Source organism: Myotis lucifugus, unplaced genomic scaffold (assembly GCF_000147115.1).
Source record: "Myotis lucifugus unplaced genomic scaffold, Myoluc2.0 scaffold_108, whole genome shotgun sequence".
Lineage (NCBI taxonomy): Eukaryota > Metazoa > Chordata > Mammalia > Chiroptera > Vespertilionidae > Myotis > Myotis lucifugus.
The window spans coordinates 2,000,968-2,021,164 of record NW_005871156.1 but is presented as its reverse complement, the minus strand read 5'-3'; the positions used below and the strand labels follow the sequence as shown (position 1 = coordinate 2,021,164).

The following is a 20,197-nucleotide window of genomic DNA, read 5'->3' as shown; positions in this document are numbered from 1 at the left end:
TATGAACATATTTGTGGGTATACAAATAAACACCCGTGCTGGAGGCTAAAGAACAGTACTTAGCAAACCCTTGCTGTGGAAAGACTGTGGCACACCCATTACAGTCCCTGCTTTTTAACTTCAGGGTGTGTACACCTAGAAGTGATAAAACAGATTTGTTTTTACCTATGGATTACATCAATTTACCAGTTTTTTAAAAAAATCCAGAAGAAAGAAAAAAAAGACTAATGGCTGTGGAAGCCCACCAAAGACCACTGTGAATACACTCAGGTTCCAAATATTTTATTTTTTTTATTCATACAGTATGAAGTTGTCTAAAGATCCCACAACATGATGTTTCATGCAGAAGAAAAACTAAACATTCAACATAAACCACCCTCCCCCCACCCACACACACTTAAAAAAAAAAAGAAAAGAAAAAAAACCCTCATTCCCCAGTAAGGAAATAATGTTTGCACTATTTTTCTGTAACGCCAGCCAAGATATGCACAAGCAAGAGAAATAGAAAGCATTTGCTAAAATATCTGTAACAAATACTTATGTACAAAAAATTCACAAAAGACTAGTTCCCCCTTGAAGCAGAGCACATGGCAGTTGACACTGGAACAGATCAAACCACTGGCTGGGATTATAAACCACGTACTGATCCAGAGGAAGAAAGTTACATGTAGTGGAGATTTTCAGTTTGAACATTAACATTTCCAAAGTTTGGCAACATTATCTTTTAAAATTATGCAAATTATGTAAACAAGAGGTACATTTTAAATCGATCTACATGCAAAACTCCATGTCATGCAAGGACACCAAGCACCGAGATTTTTCTCTCACAGACAGAGCCCATGATGTGCAGCACTCAGTTGAAGGAACAGCAATAGCAGGCAGGTACGCCCAATTTAAGATTCATTCACCTTGACTCAACCTGCCCTTTCCCACTCATGACTATAAAACCAGTTTTACTGAAAAACTATATAGGGAAAGACTACTGTCCTAGAAAGCTAGCCGTGAGGTTTTCTTCCAGCCAACAGTACCTTTGTAGAAAAGGGAAGGGACAATAACAAGTGGTGGAACATGATATACTACTTTTATATCACACAAATTTATTAAGTTACCCATTACAAATATGAGCAAATCAAGGAAGAAAATTTTCATGCACTCTTTATGCCTTATGGTAAAGAAATTTAAGAGGTATAAATTTGGATAAAAACTTTCTCTTCTGTGGCATACACATGAGTAAGATTTCTCCCATTTAAGTCACAAATATATGTTGGGTGTTTAGATACATACATGCAATTTAAATATCACCCAAGTTTCAAATTAGCTGCAAGTCTTTTGAAACACAGAGGGGAAGTTTGCAGTTCAAACTTAGGTTTAATTACAAGTTATTTACCCACGTAATAAAACAAATGGATATGCAGTTACGTGATTACTTCAGGTACTCTTCATTAAGTAATGTCAAAGATAAATTATGATTGCCTCACATAGCTTCTGGCCTTTATGTATGAAATCACAACTGAAACTTACATGTACTCAGGGACATTTAATAAATGTAATGGCTCCCAGTTATGAAGTAACAGAATGAAGCAGCCGCAAGCTTTGTGCAGGCACTATATGAACACAAGAACGAGCTCTTGGCAGTAGCACTGACTATACTTTCTCCTCAAGCAAAGATGTAATAAAAGCTGCTCAGCAATGAGACATAGTCCCTGGAAATATATTCATAGGTATAAATAAAGTTACAAACTCCTTTGTTACAAAAATGTACTTACGGTAAATAATAGGACGTTAACAAATGCTTTGTCAATCTCTCAAAGGAGAAAGCACAGGAAAGAAAGTAGCTGGCCTAACACCCGGCTCAAATTGTACAATCTTCTACCTATATAAAAAACTGTGTGAAATAAAAGTAAGGATGTTTTATGTTCTGCTTGGCACTTTTGTACTCTATCATTTTGTTTCTGAATCAAGTATATTAAATTAAAGCCAACCTACTACACATATAGAAAGCTACATATATCTATATATAAATATTTACATATGTATATATAGATACTTTGTTATAAAAGATGAAGAAAAATAAATTAAAAAGCCAACCCCTTCCCTTTCTTCACCACATTGATATGCTCTTTTCATGTTGCTGTCCTTCAGACTTTAAAGTGCTACACGGAGTTATTGAGAGAATAAGAGTTCAATAACACTTAGTTGGCTTCATGAGGCTCATGTTGGAAAATGTGGCTTCACAGAGAAAAATACTTCCATTTAAATACACAGAGAGCATTGCTGGACGTCTTGAGCAGATCTTCAGAGATGGAGAAGAAAGCAAAAGTGTTGGGTGGTACTCTTTAAAAAAGAGTCACACATCTACCACCATCTTTTTGTGGATATCTAGGCCACCTACAACCTGCAATGGAACAAATCAAGCTTAGCCATGTTGGAGAAATTCCTTTTTACTAGTCTAAGCACTTTATTAAAACTATAATATAAAAACATACTATTTTAACCATTTTCAGAAGCTGTGTTTTTTCTTTTGTTGAAGTTACATTGCCTCTAGTTAGAATTTTCATGGCTTCTTTCTTTCAGGAGTGTGGGCAAACTTACTCCGTAAAGGGCCAGATAGTAAATATTTTAGGCTTTGTAGACCATATATAGTTTCTCTTGCATTTTCTTTTTTCCCCTTAAAAGTGCAAAAGAAGCCGTAACCGGTTTGGCTCAGTGGATAGAGCGTCGGCCTGCGGACTGCAAGGTCCCAGGTTCGATTCCGGTCAAGGGCATGTACCTTGGTTGCGGGCACATCCCCAGTAGGAGGTGTGCAGGAGGCGGCTGATCGATGTTTCTCTCTCATCGATGTTTCTGACTCTCTATCCCTCTCCCTTCCTCTCTGTAAAAAATCAATAAAATATATATTTTAAAAAAAAGTGCAAAAGAAAAACCCCAAAACAAAACAAAAACATTTTTAGCTCAAAGATGCACACAGTAGGTCATAGGCAGGATTTGGTCCACTCTGTAGTTTGCTGACCCCTATCTACCCTTAGTAGTTTAAGAGTAAATGATCACCAAATGTTACCATAAAAGTTGTGCTCGAAAACCAAATATGGGCTTCACTCTCAGTCTATTTTAGAAAAATTAAAAAGTACCAAGTAAGATTTTCTGCACATTATTTTACCATGGAATCAAATATATATGAAATTCTTATAGACATCTCAGTTAATACTAACACGGAAATCTAATCATGTAATTATCTGATTATTTGGGGAATAAACTTCATTAAGTATACCCTACATAAAGAAAGTGCGTTGTCATAAATGTTCATAGTTTGATGACTTTTCCCAGAGTAAACACCCAAGTAACCAGCATCCAGATCACTACGCTGAGAATCAACCCCCGTCCTGCACCAGCCATCTCCCTCCTCCTGCCCCACCAGAGAGGTAGCTAGCCACTCTCATGCCTTTACCACCATATTTTAGTTGGGTCTTTTATACATTACTTTAAAAAAAGTATACTATTTATAAGAAGTATTTATACTTTTACAAATCAAATCTCTTTCTTGTCTGGCTTGTTTCACTCAACATTATGTTTGTGAGATTAATTCATGATGCCATTTATAGTGACATCTGTATTAATTTTTAACTTAAACTTACTGATTAAAAAATGTTTACCTGAATAATAAATGTTAAAATCAATTAGTTCTACAACTTCTGCTATGTAAACATTCCTACATTGTCTTTTGTTGTATTTGAAGTTATAACCATTATTCATTGACTTCCTAGCACAGAAGATTTAGCTCTTTCTCACAAACCACTCCCGTCTATCTCCTACCCCATATAATACTTCCCACCTCCTTTTTTTCTGATTTTTTTTTACACCTCCTTATTTTGATTAGACAGAAACTCATTTTAATTATCACTATGTAATACTATTTACAACAGAAGGGCATACTGTAATCCTCCCCAACATTTGTTTTGCTACAGTTAGTAATTATCTGCTCTTTTCCTTTGTTGGGTTTTCTATGCATTTATCATTAATTCAATCTCAAACTTTTTGTTCTAAATACATTCAACTATATTATGTAATTCTATCAATTTTATTGTCATTAAGTCACTCCCAGAACTTTCCAACCTGCTGCAATCCAGGCCCGCCATCTCTGAATCTCCCTTCACCATCCTAGCGATTTCCTTCTTTCTCATGTTGGACCCTATGTTTCCTGGACCCCACATTATTTCTTTTTTGATTTACAACTTTACTTCACTGGGAGCACATTCTCCGGTAGTTTGCCAAAAAGAGAGGCCTTCCACACCTGAAAATGTCTTTATTCTTCCATGTAGTTTGAGTTTGTATATAATTATAGTTTAGAAATAACTATTCCCCAGAATTGTGAAGGCAATGCTCCATTGTCTTCTAGTTTCTAATTTGCTACTGAGAAATTGGCACTATGATTCTTGAGTCTTTGTACAAAGCTCCTCCCCCACCCCAGCACCCCAGCTCTTTGGAAATTTGTAGAACCACTTCTCTGTTTCCATTGTTTTAAAAATTCATGACAATGTGCCTAGGTCCAGATTATTTTTGTATACTATGCTATGTACTTTTTAGTGAGTCCTTTCAGTCAGGAAACTCATTACTTTTGATTCATTATCCTTGATTCATTTTTGATGAGTTCCTTCCCTCCATTTTCTTTCTGGAACACCTGGCAATTAGGTGTTAAATTTCTTTAAATGAATCTCTAAATTTAAATTTTCAAGAGCTCTTGTAAATATTATGCAGTTTTTGTTTCAATGATTCAATATATCATGTCCCTGAGGATAATGACAGATTTTCATAAAAAAAGTTTTTCCAAGCTTCATTTTGGGGCTTGGCTTCATCTTTATATTTTGTATTACAAGTTTTCCTCTCATGTCTGGTGACCCTTGGCTCTCTGCTTCTGTAGAAAGGACACTGGAACCTCATGTACATGGTGGGGTGTTGATTATGGGTACACTGAGTGATCTGCTTTGGGAAGATCAGATTTCTCAAAGAGAATTTTTCCTCTCTTGACTGGAGAATATGTCTAGTTGGCAGGGAGCCTGGTCAGGAAGAAGGCTGGAGTTGTCAAAATGCAAATATGCTTATCTTCACCTAACACCTCAACACACAAACCCAGAAAAAAACCCTCATCTGTGTCTTGTGTTTCCCTTCCTACAGACTCTATTTCACCCTCTCCAATCTCCCACTTAAAGGGCAAAAGAGTCAGAACAGAGTAGGGAAGCAGATCTAGTGTTCTAATTTCTTCTTAAACTTTAAGTAGTTTTCTTGTTTTGAACCTCACCTTTACCCCTACTTACAGTCATCTTGTAACACCAATTTCTGGCCCTGTCTGCATTATATACCAGGTTGCTTCTCAGCTTTCCAAGCTGACAGCTTAGAATTCATACTTTCTCCTGTCTGCTAAATCAGTTTACTCACTTATAAGTTGCCAAATCTAGTTGCTATCCTCTCTGCTGTTCACTTTGTCCCTGGGAATTCATAACCTTTTCTTTTTAATTCATTTAATTTCATTGGAGTTTTGAGAGGAAGCAACATTGAAAGCAGATGTTAAATCCACCAACTTTAATCTTGTCACTAATTATTTACAAATTTTATTTGTATATATTAAGTATTCTGAAAATTTTAAAGTAGATACATACAGTGTATATAGTCTTTTAAAATAGCTTTTCTCACATCTTTTACTGTCATTGCTTGAGAAATCAGAATACAAAGATTACTCAATGAAGCCAAAATTATGGGTTTGATCAATGTTCAGAAAGGTTGTTTTAAAACACAAAATAAACATTTTTCTCCATTCCTGACCTATACCCCTCAAAAACACAAATAAAAGCAATTTATCAAAAATACTGGAAAATGAACTCAAAGCTTAGCTATGTCTTCAGTGTAAATAGTATTTCTGTAACTAAAACTGTAATTTCCTTCCACCACAGGTAACTTATATGTAATTTTAAGTTACATTTTAAAAAAAGGTTTTTATTGATTTTAGAGTGAGAGGAAGGGAAAGAGAGAAACATCAATAAAGAGAAAACATTGATTGGCAGCCTCCTGCACACCCGTTACTGGGGGATTGAGCCCGCACCTGGGCATGTACTCTGACGGAATGGAATCGGGGACCTCTTAGGTCATAGGTCAGGCTGCTCTTGATGATGCCACTACCAACCTGATTTCATGTTCTACTCAATCAGAGGCCAATCCACGGTGATCTTTGGCAATGGTGAAGGGATAGCAAACACCTGTAGCAGTACCACCTGGCAAGAGTTCAAAATCTCAAGTCTAACACTCTTCCAAAAAGACCCAGCCTGTTCTTTAATTAGAGCACTACCCTACTTTTTGAAATGAAATGCAAAGATAGTATTCTCTTGAGATGGCAAAGGATAGTGTGAACCTCTACTTAAAGACAAAGTAGCTACTTCAGTCCTTACATAACATACAACCAAAGTTATTTATTTTTCCTTGTGTGGTCTAAATAAAAAATGGAAAGAAAGGGAGAAGAAATACCTTCCTATAAAAGCATCCAGTCTCTCTGAAAAACTTCAAAACTTTTTTACCTTTGTCATTCTTCTGGATTCACTTTTATTTCTAGCTTGCAGTTATAACAAAAAAGCTAACATCTTTGCATTAGAAGTAGAGAAGAGAAGCCTACTTAGAAGCAATGAGTGGTGGCAAATCCCAGGATCTACTGAAGAAAAGCAGTAAGTTGGAAGCTGAACTGTTGCCCATCTCAACCTAGACTTAGTTTTCTAGGGCTCCCCTAACTGTAGTCCTCACCTCTGTACAGCCCTTGCCCCTAAACATAAGAACTACCCATTAAATAGTGTGGAAATGGAAGGGGCAAGGAATCACCTTTTACATTGCCTAATTGGTGAGTTTAAGATGGACAGGGACTCCATCTCTGTTGCCCTCATGAAATCAAGCTTCTGGATTCTAGCTGAAAGTCATGAACACGTATTTCCCAAAAAATGGATTTTGAAGCATGTTTATTTTTAAATGAACCTCAAAAAAACATAAATTGTAATTTGAGGAGCTACCGACAATTAGAAAAAGTTACTAGTACCTGTCTCATGGCATGTTATCAATCACTGAGAATACTGGGGTGGCCAAAAGTAAGTTTATAGTTGTGACTACATAAAACACAGAGCTTAATCTTGTATTATTATTTGTTAATTATTTTCCATACAACTGTAAACCTACTTTTACCCATCCCCGTATTAATTCTTGAGAATACATTGTTATTCACTAACAACTACAACAAAAAAACACTTCAAAACTTTGAATGGGGGCAATTAGGCAAAATAACTACAAGGAATTCTCTGTTAAGTGGTTTTTTAAATGTTTTTAAAACTAAAGAAGAATCAGATCTTGTGTACTTACAGCACAGAATTCTTCAAAGGATATTCTTCCATCTCCATCCTTATCTGCATTTATTATGGTTTTGTCTACAATTTGCTGTAACTGCGTATCTTTCAGATTGTTCCCCACCATCATCTTCAGCACCTGGAAGAGTTCCCCATTGGAAATATAGCCATCTTTATCCATGTCATAGATACGGAAAGCAACTAAAAAAAGAGTGAGGAAAAAAATCAATGACAAGTATAAAGCAATCATAAGGGAATCTTTTCAATGAAAAAAAAAAACTGTTAAGTTGCCAAACATCTAGAATTGTAACTATGAGGACGGCTCCTTTCTACACACAGATGTTTCTTCAGTGCAGTTTAACAAACTGGTTAAGAGTGTTGGCAATGGAATCAAGGGTGCTTGGGCCAATTAGTATAGTCTAGGGCAGTGGTCGGCAATCTCATTAGTCAACAGAGCCAAATATCAACAGTACAATGATTGAAATTTCTTTTGAGAGCTAAATTTTTTAAACTTAAACTATATAGGTAGTTTGCTTCTTCTTTGTAGCCATGTCAAACAGGGCACCTAAAAAAATGGTTCATTTTATAATAATAAAGCCACCAACATAAAATAATTACAATTCTTAAATTGATGACAAAAATACCTGTAGGATTTGCAGCTGGTTGGAAAAATACAGGTAACTAACTTTATCCTTCGAGTAGGTACTTTTGTCACCCACGTGCGATTTGTGGACACGACTAGCACTAACCACTGCACAATGAGACTGCTGACTGACTGGCTCACTCAACTCGTGCATGAATCGCACGTGCCTCCCCCGCGCTGCGTATCCCAAGGCCCGCCTGCGCCGCGTCTCCCGACTGACACCCCCACTTCTTCTAACGCCACTTCTTCAAAATAGACTCGCCCAGGCCGAAAACCGACTTCTGCGCATGGGCCACGAAGTTTCAATTGCACTGTACGTGCGCGCCCGCACGTGGTATTTTGTGGAAGAGCCACACTCAAGGGGCCAAAGAGCTGCATGTGGCTCGCGAGCCACGGTTTGCCGACCACTGGTCTAGGGTAACTTATTTAACCTTACCAATAAGCATTTAGTTTCTGTACATATAAAATTGAGGCTAAAAACAGTTCCTACTTCTTAGGTTCTTCAGAGTACTGAATGAAATAACACATGTAAACTGCTTAGAAGTGTCTGATACATAGTAAAAGCTCAACAAAAGATAGCACTTGCTCTTACTGTAAGTCTCATTCTGTAAAAATGAATCAAGAGTTCATTTGCAAAGGATGCCTGCATATGTCCTGTGCTTCATGTTATTGAATAAACCGTCTCCCTGGTTAAGAGTTGAATAATTTAAAAAGGTATCAGAAGTTCACTATAATAGAGGCTGACTACATAAACCAAAATAGTGGACTTCTGGCTAAATATTGCTAAAAACAGTATGTGTAAACTAAATTAACCTACTCACACACACTTTCATTTAAAAAAATCTCTTGTTCAAGATATGTCATTTATATGGTTATTTTCAATAGAAGGGAATTCTATTTTCCTTCTATCCAATTAAAAAGTGACAACACACTGTTAAAAAGTACTAGTTGTAAATGTCCTAAAGCAGCGGTTCTCAACCTGAGGGTCGCGACCCCTTTGGCTGTCAAACGACCTTTTCACAGGGGTCGCCTAAGACCATCCTGCATATCAGATATTTACATTACAATTCATAACAGTAGCAACATTACAGTTATGAAGTAGCAACGAAAATAATTTTATGGTTGGGTCACAACATGAGGAACTGTATTTAAAGGGCCAGAAGGTTGAGAACCACTGTCCTAAAGGATTTTCTCCAGAATGTAAAATTTCTATTATATCTACTAAGGATTGAGAATAAAAGATATTTTTTAGACTATTTTAAAAGGAGTTTATAATGCAGTATGGGGTAGTACTGGTATAAGAGAGAGAATACCTTAGCGAAGAAAAATACTTACACCTCAACTTCTGCTCCTTATCGCCTTTGACACTGAACTGAGAGACTCCTTCAATGAATTCTGAATAAGAATAGAAAACATTTACAAACCTGAAGTTTAAACTTTTTATATAGAACAATACATATTCAAAAAACTTACATATCCACAAAAGGATATATTCTTGCTGCAAAAGAAAATATTACTTAGCAATGGTTCAGATGGAAAATGCCAAATTTGAAACTTCAACAAATAATTTCTAATTTTTGAAAAATTTGAACCTGAAGTTTCTCTGAGTACCACAGAGCGTAATATTCAAAAACTTATTCTCGAACTATTTAACTCTTTCTTCTTTTAACATGACTATTTAAAAGGGCTTTTTAAAAAAGATTATATACAGTGAAATGAAATGTTCATTTACTTTAAAGTATAGAATCAAGTATAAAATTATGCATCATGTTAATATCAGCAAAAGCACTGCCAAATGTCTGTGAAATCTAGATTAACTAAATTAATCATTTTATGATAATATCCATATGCTTATTACTACAGTTTATTTTTTACTGCTGACTTGGTATAAGTCTCATTCTGTAAAAAAGGTTTAAAAAAATGCAGCTTCTAATGTGGTAAGTTTCCCTCGTGTGAGACTAATTTTCTAAAAACAAAGAAAATACTAAATCTCATTAAATTATCTTATGAAAACAATTTGATCCTTTATGAACCAAAATGTAAATGATTTTTAGTTCATTAAGGTTCATATACCACAGATTTTGAGATTTTAACATACTGTATTATTATAAAAGTACCAGTAATATAAAGGCATTTAAGAAAAGCTAAAAGTTTTCAAACATTTTTGTACATAGAGCTTTTAAGACTATAACTTGTGGTGTTAAAAACTATTTTCTTACCTTTAAAGTCTACTTCTCCATTCCCATCTGTGTCGAATATATCTATTACTCGCTGTACTAAAGGATTCTGTTGTAACTCCGGCAGAGACATGAACTCTTCCACACTCAAAGAACCAGAATTGTCCAAATCAAGCTTCTTAAATCTCTTTCCTAGCCTTTTAATTTCATCAGCATCAACTAAAAGTAAACAAAAATAATAGCATGATTCATAAAATGATTTTATGATAATTATGGGGGGAGGGAGATTCAGCAGTTAACCAATAGTTTAATTTCCAATTTCATTAAAAGAACTACATACACTATTGACTAGCTCCTTCTAAAAGAGAAAGTACATCATAAATATTTTTATTTGGTTACCCTTCTGCTTCTCTGCACCTGCCATAACAGATAGCCAACTACATGCTGAGTACACGAAGACATTAAATAGGATTGACAATGCTAAGCTGATCACGGCAGTCAGGTGGTTCCTACATGCAGGCAGATTCACTTTACAGACAGTCCTCGGGTTACGTCGGACTTGACATACGTTGTTTCATGTTTATGTCGCCATCTCCTATTTATTTATATATTAAAAAAAGTTCTGTCATTTCAACGTATGTTTTTTATTATTTATTTACCACAAATAATGGTCAGGAATTGTCTTTCTTTTAAAATTTTTTACTGTTTCACTTCATTACTGTTGTGTATGTGCTCCATGTGAGTGACATAGGTGCTTATGTAGGTGGGTTCCGACTTACGGCAAAAATTGCGTTACGTCGCACTATAGAAACGGAACTCTGACATAACCTGAGGACCTACTGTGTTTCTAACTAGAGGACCGGTGCATAAAATTCATGCACTCAGGGGAGGGGTCCTGGATTGTGCCAGGCCGAGGGACCCCACCAGTACATGATCAGGGCCGGGGAGGGATGCAGAGGTTGGCCAGCTGGGGAGGGACCGCGGAAGGGCTCCAGGGTGTGTCCGGCCCATCTTGCTCAGTCCTAATTCGGCCAGACCCCAGCAGGAAACCAACCTACCGGTCGAAGTGTCTATCCCCTGGTGGTCAGTGCACGTCATAGTGACTGGTCGACCGGTTGACTGTCTGCCCCCTGGTGGTCAGTGTACGTTCTCAAGTGGTTGAGCGGCCTTAGCATATCATTGGCATATTACACTTTGACTGGCTGAATGGCCGACAGGACAACTGGACATTTAGCATATTAAACTTTTATTATATAGGACTAGAGACCCGGTGCATGAAATTCGTGCACAGGGGGCAGGGGGTTTCCCCCTCAGCCCAGCCTGCACCCTCTCCAATCCAGGATATCCCTCTCACAATCTGAGACTGCTGGCTCCTAACTGCTCACCTGCCTGCCTGCCTGATCGCCCCTAAATGTGCCCCCACTGGCCTGATCGCCCGACACAGCCTGCTATTCAGTCGTTTGGTCATTCCTCACTAACCGTCCCTGCCGACCTGGTCGCCCCACACAGCCTGATGTTCAGTCATTATTGTGACAGTGTCCTGGACAATTTGCATATTCCTCTATTATTAGTGTAGATCAGCGGTTCTCAACCTGTGGGTCGCGACCCCATTGGGGGTCGAATGACCCTTTCACAGGGGTCGCCTAAGACCATCGGAAAACACATATAATTACATATTGTTTTTGTGATTAATCACTATGCTTTAATTATGTTCAGTTTGTAACAATGAAATTGGGGGTCACCACAACATGAGGAACTGTATTAAAGGGTCGCAGCATTAGGAAGGTTGAGGACCACTGGTATAGATAGTTCATGGTTCAAAATTCAAAGCTCCCCTTCCATCCTACCCTTTAGATATCCAATTCCCCTTCTTGGAGGTAATGTTGCCAGTTTCCTGAATATTCTTCCAGAGATTTTCTTTGTAAGTACAAGCAAATAAAATTCAGCTTTGCTTTTTTTAACAAAAAATAGTAAGAAAAAACAGACCCACAAGCCACAGCTAACAAAATTCACCTTTCAATGCTCAAAGGAGAAAATAAAAACTAAACAACTTAAAAATGTTTGCATTAGTTTATAATTACTCTATCAAAATTCAGTATCAGGTCTCTTATCATATGCATTCTTTTTTTTTTCAATATTTTTTATTGATTTTTTTACAGAGAGGAAGGGAGAAGGATAGCGAGTTAGAAACATCGATGAGAGAGAAACATCGATTCAGCTGCCTCTTGGACGCCCCCCTACTGGGGGATGTGCCCGCAACCCAGGTACATGCCCTTGACCGGAATCGAACCTGGGACCCTTGAGTCCGCAGGCCGACGCTCTATCCGCTGAGCCAAACCAGCTAGGGCTCATATGCATTCTTAAAAAAGGTGTTTTCACTGTCTTCTAAATAACATTATTATTTTCATTCCTTTAAAAAACTAATTCATATAAATAATTTTGATCTTGGCTTAACAGAAACAAAACAATTATACAAAAATTTAAATACAATCACCAGTAAAAAAAATTAACAAGTTAAATGTTATGCTGCCCAAGAGTATTATGGTCACGTATTATGTATTAGGGGAAAGGTGGGTGATTATAAACAACAGCATCTTATCTCTCACAGTTCTGGAGGCTGAAAGTCCAAGATCAGGGTCCTAACACGATCAGGTAAGGCCCCTCTTCTCAGTCATATATTATGTATTATGTATACATGTATTATGGTTCACAATATTAGAGACTGAAATTCCAAACTGTTTTGAAAGTTCAAATATACATGGCATCTTCAAAGGGAAAGCATGTATTTTTAAAATCTAAAGATATGTTAAAGTGGAATAAGAACTATAATTATATGTACTACTAAGGTATACACTGTATAACAAGATGCTGCTCCAATATAAATTAGTTCATATGCAGTTGGTAAAGGAGTGATGTCAGTAGAGCACAGAATTATCACTGGTTCATAGGGATTTTTTTCTGACATATTACAAAGGGACCAGGAACAAGTTCTCTAAGATTAAAGAGAAAGTCTAAGTAAAATATGAAAACTCTAAGAAAAAAGGTGAAAACAACAAATATCTCTCTTAAGAGAAAGTAACAGCATCTTTAGTGGCTTCAAGAACTCCGAGGCTTTTCAACATTGTTATCTGGTGGAAACAAGGTGCAAATGAACAAGCTGCAAAGACAATTTCTCTTATCTACCACCTCTCCCCGCAAAATAGCAATTAACAATGGTGACTATACCCTGGTTCATTACTTTTTATAAAATTAGTTTCTGCTGAAGCAGATGCCCTCAAGAACCTGTATCTCAAAATAGAAAGCACAGCTGAAGTTTAAGGCTAGTAAGTGAACAACTATGGTACAAATGCCAGAGGTAATGCGTGTTAGTATTTTACTAGAGGCCCAGTGCACGAATTCATGCATCAGTGGGGTCCCTCGGCCTGGCCTGCGGGATCGGGCAAAAACTGGGTCTTCAACATCCCCCGAGGAGTTCTGGATTGCGAGAGGGCACAGGCCAGGCTGAGGGACCCCACCAGTGCACAACTGGGGCTGGGGAGAGACGCAGGAGGTTGGCCAGCTGGGGAGGGACTGCAGGAGGGCTCCAGGGTGTGTCCAGCCATTCTTGCTCAGTCCCAATCAGCTGAACCCCAGCAGCAAGCTAACCTACAGGTTAGAGCTTCTGCCCCCCTGGTGGTCAGTGCACATCACAGCAACTGGTCGACTGTCCCCTGGTGATCAGTGCACATCATAGTGAGTGGTTGAGCAGCCTTAGCATATCATTAGCATATTATGCTTTGATTGGTTGAATGGATGACCAGACACTTAGCATATTAGGCTTTTCTTATATAGGACTAGAAGTGGCAGAGGGCAGGCCCAATCCCTAGGTGCAGCCCCTGGTCGGGCTCAGAGCAGGGCTGATTGGGGAGTTGGGGCGCCACCCCCTGTCATGCACAGAGCAGGGCGGATTGGGAGGTTGCGATGCCACCCTCAGTCATGCTCAGGGTATGGCTAATTGGGGGGTTGGGGCACCGCCCCCTATCACACTCAAGGCAGGGTCGATGGGGAGGTTGCGGCGCCACCCCGTCACGCACAGAGCAGGGCCAATCAGGGGGTTGGGGCGCTGCCCCCTGTCACGCACAGAGCAGGGCCCATCAGGGGGGTTGGGGCTCCATACCCTGTCACGCACAGAACAGGGCCCATCAGGGGGTTGGGGAGCTCCCCCCTGTCACGCACAAAGTAGGGCCGATAGGGGAGTTAGGGCACCGCCCTCTATCACCCACAGAGCAGGGCCGATCAGGGGGTTGGGGCGCTACCACTGTCACACTCAGGGCAGGGCCTATGGAGAGGTTATGGCTCTACCCTGTCACACACAGAGCAGGGCCTGTGGTGGTGTTGGGGGGGGGGTTGGGGTGCCGCACCCTGTCACACACAGAGCAGGGCCGATCAGGGGGTTGGGACGCCGCACCCTGTCATACACAGAGTTGCAGGGTGATCAGGGGGTTTGGGCGCTGACCCCTGTCACGCTGATCCGGTGCCAGGAGGCCTCGGGGCTCCGCTAATCCCAGTGCTGGGAGGCATATTACCCTTTTACTATATAGGATAGAGGCCTGGGGGCCGGCTGGTTTGCCCTGAAGGGTGTCCTGGATCAGGGTGGGGGTCCCCACTGGGGTGCCTGGCCAGCCTGGATGAGTGGATGATGGCTGTTTGCAGCTGGTCACACACCCTTCAGGGTGGGGGTCCCCACTGGGGTGCCTGGCCAGTCTGGGTGAGGGGCTGAGGGCTGCTTTCAGGCTGGCGATTGACTGAAGCTCCCAACCGCTCCTTTTTTTCTTTTTTCTTTTTTTTTTTTATTCTGGGCCAGCTTTAGCTCTGGCTCTAGCTCTGAGGCTTCCGCTGCTGAAAGCAGGTATCTGGTTTGTTTGCGTTCTATAATCGAAACAATGTATAACTCCAGCTCTGAGATCCCGGTGGCTGAAAGCTGGTTTCTGGGGTTTTGTTTAGCTTCTATATTTGTTACAATGTTTCAAACTGCCAGGTCAGAGGCCGGCAGCGGAGGCGGGGAACGTTGGAGTCCGCCAGTCACTGGAGCAAGCAAGCCTCCCTGTTCGATTCAGTGCATGGCTGCCGGCCGCCATCTTGGTTGTCAGTTAATTTGCATATACTCACTGATTAGCCAATGAAAAGGGTAGCGGTCGTACGCTAATTACCATGTTTCTCTTTTATTAGTGTAGATTTTTTATTGGGGAGGGAGGGAGGGAGAAAGTGTGTGTTAGTATTTTATTGTTAGCACTTGGTTACAAAGCTACTAAAGGAGTGGTCTCCTTAGCCATGTTTACCCAGCATATGAGGTTATTCAGGAATGCACATGTATTATAGTAGAAATGCCTTTACATTCATTATTTTAATGATTCATCTAAACCCTGCTTCAAACAGCAAAATACACATATAGTAATTCAATCAAAACCTCACAAGCACATTAACTTCATAGAGCATTTTATCCCCTTATGAAACAATATTCCTTCTTTAATGGAATAGATGATAAAAACAGAACTGTTCAACTAAACCTTACTTTCCAATTTTCCATGATGAAATTAGATAACCCTGTAGGGAACATAAGAAAGTTCCACAAATGCTTTTGACTTACTTATTTACATGCGTCTCCCACCACTCAGGTCAGAGTCTATGACTTTTTCAATGGCATTCTGTACATTACATATACCAGGTGCTCAATAAATGCTTACGTGAGTATTAATTCTATGTTTCATATTTTAAGCTTATTGATCAAAATGCCATCAGTATTTGAAGTAAAACCATTTATCTAACCAGACACCAATCAGCAAGCCTTGCAGAATTTTTTCAAAGTTCATACATGTTGCTGAAAGCTACCTCTCCATGCTTGCCTTAATTTTATGTATATACTAAGGATTAGTTAACTATCTTCTTCTAGCAATCTTTAGTTTGCTTTAGTTTACAACCACAAACCACAAAAGGTGATGAGAAAACTGAACATTAATGAATGACTAAAGTAGGTTACAAGTAGAAAAGGAAAGACAGATGACAGTGTTTCCACAAACAGTACACAGATGAATCAGGGGTCATTTTCATTTAACAATAGCTCTAGAATATATCATTAATGGAAAAGAGGAAAGGTAGAAATACAGTGCCATATATTTATGGAAACTATCTGTGAAATTCCATTTACTGAGATAGGAACATAAATAACAATTTGGAAAGTTACATTAAAAAAACTGAAAATGAAGTGCTTGAAGGATTATGTTTTAACAAGAGGCCCGGTGCATGAAATTCATGCACAGGCAGGGTCCCTAGGCCTGGCCGGTGATCAAGGCCGATCAGGGCATTCTGGCTGCTAGCTGGGGCCTCCCTTCATTCTGTGCTGCCCCCCTGGTGGTCAGTGCATGTCATAGCAAGCGATCAGTCTCCTGGTCTAAGTCCTGTGGGGACAATTTGCATTAGGCTTTTATATATATAGACTAGAGGCCCAGCGCACGATTAAATCATGCGCGTGTAGGGTCCCCTAGGCCTAGCCTGCCATCAGGGCCATGTCCACCGCCCGACACCTCACATGCTCCGCGGACGCTGCCACCACTTGCCCTCCACCGGATGCCAGGTTCTCACCTTCCCTAGGCCTGGCGTTCACCCACTTGGAGGATGCCTGTAGGCAGCAGCCCCATTGTGGAGCCACTCTTGGCGCCCTCCCCTTTGGCCATGACCCGCGGGCCACGCCATCTGGTATCGGGATGCCGGGATGTCCTTCTGCTCCACTGGCCTCTGCTCCATCTGGGCTCGGGTAGTAACCGCCGCCGCCACCACAGTCGCCGTGCAAGAGTAAAGCCGGCAGGCCGGTGGCACACACGAGTGCACACTCCCTTACACTCCCCCTCGCACCTCTCAAAGGTTAGCCCCGCCCTGTTGAATCCAGCCAATCCGGAGCCCTGCTGCCCCACCTCCAGCCAATCCACTTGCCCACCGGCCTCACCCCAACTGCCTTCCCAACCACCCTGGAGGCTCTCAGTCTTTTGAGCTGAACCTTGCAACCCGGTGAAGGCGGGGAGGGCCACCTGACACACCAGGAAACTGAAGAACGAGGCTGAGTGTGAGCGCAGCTCGGCTCTGTTCCCTCCCATGAAGCCTGTCCTATCCCTCTGTGCCAAGTGCTCAGGTCCCGCCCCTCCCTGACGTCAAGGGCCTATTCTGTCTCCCAGCCGCCACCCGCTTCCGCCGCCTTGGCTCTGTTCCTGTCTCTGCCGCCTCTACTTTGCTCCCTTCTGCTGCTTGGCTTCCTTCTACGTTGTCTTCAGTCTTCGCTCCCAGCTGGTATATGCAAATTAACCACCATCTTGGTTGGGCTAATTTGCATATAGTCGCTCTGATTGGCTGGTGGGCGTAGCGAAGGTATGGTCAATTAGCATCTTTGTCTTTTATTAGTGTAGATTACCTGTAGAACACCAGTAATCCAGAAGACAGTATTCCACAGTCTTAATGAATGAATAAGGAATATTATGAATATCAAGATAATAAAAATTAATCATAAACCATCAAATAAATGTATTGGCTCAATCCATCCTTTTTACACTGTCAATAGCACTCGTTCTAAAGGTTATATTCAGCCCAATTGCTAGTGCTTAAAAATTTCTAGTGGCTTCCTAATACAAACAGGGTAAAAAAGTCTTAAGTCCTTGACAATAGTTAGCCTCAATTTAAATTTCCATCTTTCTCTACCCCATTACTTTTACTTTAGCTACAATGCTCTTGGCACAATTCAACAGGATAATTTTTATGCCTCCATTTCCTTATAAATCCTCTGATGGGATGTCCTTCCTTGAATTCTCCATTTACGAAACCACTATCAATTTTTCTAATTAAAAGGGGGGGGTTATTAATTATATATCCTGTTGTTATGAGTATCATTAACACACACTCTGGCAAAAGTCCTTAAAAAGCAACATTTAAAATCTATCCACTTTCTTCAGCTTTAACTATCTTATGAAACATTATAAACTGTTGATACCTGTTCTGGATGAGTAGTTTAAACCTTCCTCAAAGGCAAAGCAACATAACAGTGATGATCCTTTAACTTGACAATAACTGGCTTTTTTTTTTTTAACCATTTGACTATTTTATTATTTTTAAATATATTTTATTGATTTTTTTTACAGAGAAGAAGGGGCAGGGATAGAGTTAGAAACATAGATGAGAGAGAAACATCGATCAGCCACCTCCTGCATGCCCCCTACTGGGGATGTGCCCGCAACCAAGGTACATGCTCTTGACCGGAATCGAACCCGGGACCCTTCAGTCTACAGGCCGACGCTCTATCCACTGAGCGAAACCGGTTAGGGCTATTTTATTTTTTAATATATATTTTTATTGATTTCGGAGAGGAAAAGAGAGGGAGGGAGAAACATCAATGATGAGAATCACTGATTGGCTGCCTTATGCATGCCCCCTACTGGGGATTGAAACCCTGGCATGTATGTGCCCTGACTGGGAATTGAACCATGACCTCCTGAAAGGTAGATGCTGAATCACTGAGCCACATGTGGGGCAACAACTGACTTTTCTTCTTTTCTCAACTGAAGTTTCTTTTACTTTTTCAATCCTTACCAGAGGATATGTGTTTATTGATTTTTAAGAGAGGAAGGGAGAGAGAGAAACATCAATCAGTTGCCTCCCGTACTCGCCCCACTGGAGATTGAATCTACAACCTGGGTATGTGCCCTGACTGGAAATTCAATCTGCAACCTTGGCATATCGGGACTACACTCCTACCAACTGAGCTGCAGTCCAGGCTACAGCTAAAGTTGTTGACAGCACAGTGTGTGCGTATCACTCACTGAAGCCCCAGCTGGATGGGGGGGAAACACCTGTGGGAAGGCTCCCAATAGAGCAAATGATGACCGGGGCTATGGGAACTCTTTATTTTCTTTTATTATTTATTTACTTATTATTTTTATTATTATTTATTTATTTATACATACTTATATTTTTAATCCTCACCCAAGGATATTTTTCCATTGATTTTTAGAAACAGTGGAAGAAGAGAGGGAAAGACAGAGAGAAATATTGATGTGAGAGAAAAACATCAATTGGTTGCCTCCTGCAGGAGCCCCAACCAGGGCCCGGGGTGGGGAGGAACCTGCAACCAAGGTACGTGTCCTTGACCGGAATCGAACCCAGGACCCTTTGGTCCACAGGCTCTATTCACTGAGCCAAACCAGCGAGGGTTACAGGAGCTCTTTAAATCATTCTGTAAAAATAAAGACACTGGGGCAATGCAGACCCAAGACCCTGGTCTCCACCTGGAAACCTGACTGGAGATGCCAACCTGGAGAAGGCACCTGTGGTGTCAACCATGTCCCCCTGACTGCCCTGAGCAGAGGAGAGACCACTATAGGCCTGGCCTGGGGCAGGTGCAGGGCCCAGGCCCAGGAAGGAGACTAGTGCTGGAAGCCGCACGGGAGATGCATTCGTTTTATTGGTCATTTGTGCTTAGAAAAGCGGGGCTGGTGGAAGGTGTGTGCATGGTCCACGGCCACAGCGGTGCCACAGGAGCTGGTGGTTCATTGTACCAGGTCAGGAAAGGCAGGGGCCAGGGGTCTCCCAGCGGGTGCATTGGCTGAGGAGGGGCATCTCCTGTCCTTCTAGAAATATCCCAAGACTAAGGCTGGCCCTGGTCCCTAACTGCCCCTCCTCAGGCCTGCTGCATGTCTTATGTTGGCCATGGCCCTGCTTGGGGATCTCTAGCTCTGCCTCTGGGCCTTGCTGCCCCTGCTTCAGGGGGAGGAGGAGCCAAGGATGGAGCAGGACTCACACTGGTCTGACTGTTCTCCAGTCTAGCCTTGACGCTGGCATTTTCAGGAAGTGCAGCACAGAGGCAGGTGGGCCCCAAGGCTGAGGCAGTTTCTGGGGTCTGTGTGGCTGTGACCAGGCACAATCCAGGGCATCTAAGCCCTACTGCCGGGGCGCCAGGTCCACTACAGGTGCTAGAAGACAAAGGCAGAATCCAC

At 41.0% G+C, this 20,197-nt stretch overlaps 1 protein-coding gene and 1 pseudogene across 1 annotated transcript in view; both read right to left on the bottom strand.

Moving 5' to 3' along the window:
• Positions 1-266: 266 nt before the first annotated feature.
• PPP3R1 (protein phosphatase 3 regulatory subunit B, alpha) overlaps positions 267-20,197 on the bottom strand; it is a 32,769-nt gene continuing 12,838 nt past the window's right edge. The window contains exons 3-6 of the mRNA XM_014459397.2: positions 10,230-10,406; positions 9,346-9,405; positions 7,384-7,568; positions 267-2,395 (exon numbers count right to left, since the gene is read on the bottom strand). Of these exons, the coding sequence (XP_014314883.1) occupies positions 2,348-2,395; positions 7,384-7,568; positions 9,346-9,405; positions 10,230-10,406 (470 nt within the window). The 3' untranslated portion in view covers positions 267-2,347. The remainder of the gene's footprint in view (positions 2,396-7,383; positions 7,569-9,345; positions 9,406-10,229; positions 10,407-20,197) is intronic.
• LOC102424098 overlaps positions 16,711-20,197 on the bottom strand; it is a 4,072-nt pseudogene continuing 585 nt past the window's right edge.